The sequence below is a fragment of the Myotis lucifugus genome, unplaced genomic scaffold (genome assembly GCF_000147115.1).
Source record: "Myotis lucifugus unplaced genomic scaffold, Myoluc2.0 scaffold_1743, whole genome shotgun sequence".
Lineage (NCBI taxonomy): Eukaryota > Metazoa > Chordata > Mammalia > Chiroptera > Vespertilionidae > Myotis > Myotis lucifugus.
In genome coordinates, this window is record NW_005872791.1 from 11,787 (window position 1) to 16,359 (window position 4,573).

The 4,573-nt window shown below is 50.4% G+C and overlaps 1 protein-coding gene across 1 annotated transcript; it reads left to right on the plus strand.

Moving 5' to 3' along the window:
- The first annotated feature begins 2,224 nt into the window (after positions 1 to 2,224).
- On the plus strand, positions 2,225 to 4,300 carry LOC111824488. Its single transcript, XM_023748734.1, has 2 exons — positions 2,225 to 4,040; positions 4,122 to 4,300. Exons 1-2 carry the CDS (start codon positions 2,291 to 2,293, stop codon positions 4,298 to 4,300), a joined length of 1,929 nt encoding a protein of 642 aa, XP_023604502.1. The 5' UTR covers positions 2,225 to 2,290.
- The last annotated feature ends 273 nt before the right edge of the window (positions 4,301 to 4,573 follow it).

Genomic DNA, 4,573 nt, shown 5'->3' on the forward strand with positions numbered 1-4,573 from the left:
ATATTTATATTATATTTAATTCTCAAAGAACCATCAAAAGTAATATATAAATATGATGAAAAAAATGCGCTCAGAAAGCTCACCTGACTTACCCAAATTCAAGTTGGTTGGTTCTTTCCCTTTTCCCTCCATTTATTTTCTTCCATATCATAGATTGTGTCTGCCATGTGATGGAGCTTAGGCATTCACTAGCCCAGGAATTCCAGGCAGGAGAAGGCCCTGTGGTGAGGGGAAAGCGGCATCATCAATCCACTGAAAGACGAGGTTTCCCTGAGAAGTTTTCCATCGTAGGGTGCTGTATGAATTAATTGGAACTGGGGTTACCTGCTCTGCTGATCTTGGTTCCGTGTCTTCAGCGTTTATACTCTGCTCCTCTCTTCATTCCAAGCAATTATTCTCTATTTTCAACACACAGTCTTCTTTGTTAGATCCGTACTTTTCCCATGGTGGTACTATCCCTCCGCTTGTGCTTCTGCAACAACTGTAAAAGTGTTCCTCTTCTCCCAGCCACTATATCAAGCATGTGACGAAGGGCTGACCAATCCTGGTATCCGTATACTCTATTTATAGTGATTGGTCTAAAATGTGGGTGTTTCCAGTATGGCCAATCCTACGTCTCCCAGGTGATTTCTCTCTAAGATGTGGGAAACAGTGCATCTCTCTTCTTTGTGGCTCATGAATTGTGAGAGGCCTATCTTTTGCCTCTTTTTTTTTTTTAAATCCTCACCCAAGAATATTTTCCCATTGATTTTTAGAGAGAGTGGAAGAGAGAGAGAAAGACAGAGAAACATCTATGTGAGAGAAACACATCAATTAGTTGCCTCCTGCATGAGCCCTGACAAGGGCCCAGGCCAGGGAGGAGCCTGCCACCATGGTATGTGCCCTTGACCTGAATCGAACTCGGGACCTTCTGGTACACAGGCTGATGTTTTACCCACTGAGCAAAACCAGATAGGGCTTCTTTTGCCTCTTGAACAGAGAGCCATGAATGGCAGGACACACTAAGGTCAGCCTGCAAAGAGGAAGACCGAAAAGCACAATCAAGAGATGGAGAGAGTGGGAGCTCACACCTGGGGGTGTTGTGCCCTGGACCCACATGTGCCTTGGATTCTCCAATTACTTAAGCCAATAAATTCCTCTTACGGCAGTGGTTCTCAACCTTGGCTGGACATTAGAATCACTTGGGAATCTTTTTAAAATCCTGATATCTGGGCCTCATCCTCCGGAAATTCTGTTTCTTTGTTATGGGGTGGGGCCACAACATTAGTAACAAAGAAACAGAATTTCCGGAGGATGAGGCCCAGAAATCAGGTTTTGAAAAAGATGCCCAGGTGATTCTAATGTGCAGCCAAGGTTGAGAACCACTGTCTTACGGCATCAAGGAGTATGAGTTTTATTTGTCAGTTTTGTAACAGAAAATTATCTGATCATTACACTACATGTTCTAAGGACTTCAGGCATTTGAATATGCTTTCGATTAATCAGTTTCAGCTCAGGATGGGGTTATCTATAATAATAAAAGCGTAATATGCTAATTAGACCAGATGTCCTTCTGGACATCCTTGCGGATGACCTTCTGGATGAAGCCGGGGCTGCGAGGGAAGCCCGGGTCCCAGATGCCTGCCGGTGGCCAGAGAGAAGCCTTGGTCCTGGGTGCCTGCTGGCAGCCCCAGGGAAGCCTTGGTCCCGGGTGCTGGAGGTGACAGATGCCAGAAGTAGTCAGGGAGGAAACTAAGGAACAGACAATCTGATCTAGATCAGAAAAGGGAGATAGGACAAACAACTTTTATGGAAGACAGCTGCAGCCAGGGAGGTTACGGGAAGTGGCTGCGGCTAGGGAGGGAGTTGGAGGACAGATAATCTGATAAAGAAACCAGACAGGCATTAACTCACCCAGGAAGCCAGATCATCAGCGGAAAATTCCCAAACTACATTCCTTTCCCACCGAAAAAGTATATAATGTGTCCTTAAACTCTTGGTCGGGGCTCACAGCGGATGCTCCGTGCTCAGAGTAAAGCTGTGAGTGCTCAGAGTAAAGCTGTGAGTCCTGGCATGCTGGTATCAATAAACCCTTTGCAGTTTGCATGAGAAGCGTCTCTTGGTTCTTTGTGACAGCGGCTTGCATCCAGGGCTTTACATTTTGGAGGTTCCACCGAGATATTTGACTGCAGCCGCTTTTGGGTATCAACGTTCCAACAGACGCTTCTTGGGGTAAGTGAGCGATCGCTTAGAAATTGAGAGCTCGAACTTTGTCAGGGCCGGCAAATCTGTTTTGAAATCTGTTTGGTTCATGCTAGCAAATCTGTTTGGTCTGGTGGCTGTTGGGGAGGGGCGTGAGCCTCCCCTGACTGCGACTGACAGACGTGTCGAGAGGTCGCAGGCCACATCCCCGGGGGACGCCCTGGTGGAGCCTGGAGAGGACCAGGGGCGCCTGGATTCCTCTCGTCTGTTAAGTTTGTTAGATTTTGAGTCTGGTACTGAAACTCTGTTGCCAGCTAGGTCAATTGGCTTTGTAAAACCTTCTTTTTGGATCCTTCGATTTTTGTCTCAACGCGTTGTGTCTGTCCTTGTCTTTTGTTCTTTGTTTCTTGTCATTAGTGTGTGTGTGTTTTCGGTAATGGGCCAGTCTGCCTCTACTCCTTTGTCTCTGACCCTGGATCACTGGTCAGAAGTCAGGGGACGGGCTCAAAACCTATCCCTTATCGTCAAGAAGAGTAAATGGCAGACTTTCTGCTCATCCGAGTGGCCCTCTTTTAATGTCGGATGGCCCCCGGAGGGGTCCTTCCATTTGCCTCTCATCAGGGAGGTAAGGAATCTGGTTTTTCAGCCTGGTCGTCACGGACATCCAGACCAGGAACCTTATATCCTGGTCTGGCAGGACTTATGTGAAAACCCCCCGGCGTGGGTAAAGCCCTTCTTACCTCCTAGTTCCCTTCCCAGGTCCTCGACTTTGGCTCCGGAGCCCACAATACTCCCTGTAAAGTCGGCTGTTCCTTCCTCTTCGCCCTCTGCTCCCCCGGTCCTCCCGGACTCCCAACCTGACCTTATCCTTTTAGATTCCCCACCGCCTTATGCCACACCTCAGCCTCTGCCATTGCATCCGCAGCCTCCGGCAGCCCGAGCGCCGCAGCAGAACGATCGGTCGCCGCCCCAGGTGCCCGATCTGCCTGCTCCTACGCCACCCGCTCCTGTTCCCCTGCCGATACCCCCGTTGGTGGCCTCTCCGGATTCTACCCTTGAGGGTCCTTCGACACCGCCGGATGGCGGTCCGGCCCAGCGGACCAGGAGCCGGTGCCCACCGGATGAGGGGCCTGAGGCTGTCATTATGCCGCTACGCCCTTATGGGCCTATGGTGGATAACGGGGACGGGAGAGACATGCCGGCCCTCCAGTATTGGCCGTTTTCCTCTTCTGATCTGTATAATTGGAAAAATAATAACCCTCCTTTTTCTGAGGACCCCACTCGGTTAACAGGTCTCGTGGAGTCCCTTATGTTTTCTCACCAGCCCACCTGGGATGATTGCCAACAACTTCTGGGGACCCTCTTCACCACAGAGGAAAGAGACCGAATCCTGTTAGAAGCTCAGAGGAACGTTCCAGGGCGAGATGGGCGTCCGACACAGCTACAGAATATTATTGATGACACCTTCCCATTGGCTCGCCCCAATTGGGACCCCAATACTCCGGAAGGTAGGGAGCATCTGTCCTCCTATCGCCAGGCTCTCGTGGCGGGTCTCCGGGCAGCTTCCAGGCGGCCCACCAATTTGGCTAAGGTAAGGGAGGTCGTCCAGGGTCCTGCTGAATCCCCTGCAGCCTTCTTAGAAAGGTTAATGGAAGCCTATCGGAGGTTTACCCCCTTCGACCCGCAGTCGGAGGATCAGAGGGCTTCAGTGGCCATGGCTTTCATTGGCCAATCTGCTACAGATATAAGGCGTAAGCTGCAACGCCTTGATGGGCTGCAGGACCTTACCCTTAGGGACCTAGTTAAAGAAGCAGATAAAGTTTTTCATAAGAGGGAAACAGAGGAGGAGAAAGAGGAACGTAAGGAAAAGGAGAGAGAAGAGAGAGAGGATGCAAGGGACAAAAAGAGAGATAAAGCATTGACTAAAATCCTGGCCACAGTAGTCAGTAGTAGTAAGGAGAGAGACAGGAAGGGAGGCAGTACAGGGCCACGACCAAACTTGGACCCGGATCAGTGTGCTTACTGTAAGGAGTACGGACACTGGAAGAAGAATTGTCCTAAGCTCAAGAAGGGCTTGCAGGCCAAGCAGCCCACGTTGCTGGCCCTGGATGAAGACTAGGGGCGACGGGGCTCGGACCCCCTCCCCGAGCTCAGGGTAAAGTTTGATGTGGAGGGGACCCCTATTGACTTTGAGGTGGACACCGGAGCTGTTTACTCGGCATTACAAGCACCATTGGGACCGCTGTCAACCAAGCGGTCCCTGGTGAGGGGTGCCAACGGCAGCCGATACCGAGCCTGGACCACCAAAAGAACTTTAGACTTGGGAAGAGGAAAGGTCCATCATTCCTTTCTGGTGATACCTGACTGTCCAGCTCCCCTTATGGGGAGAGAT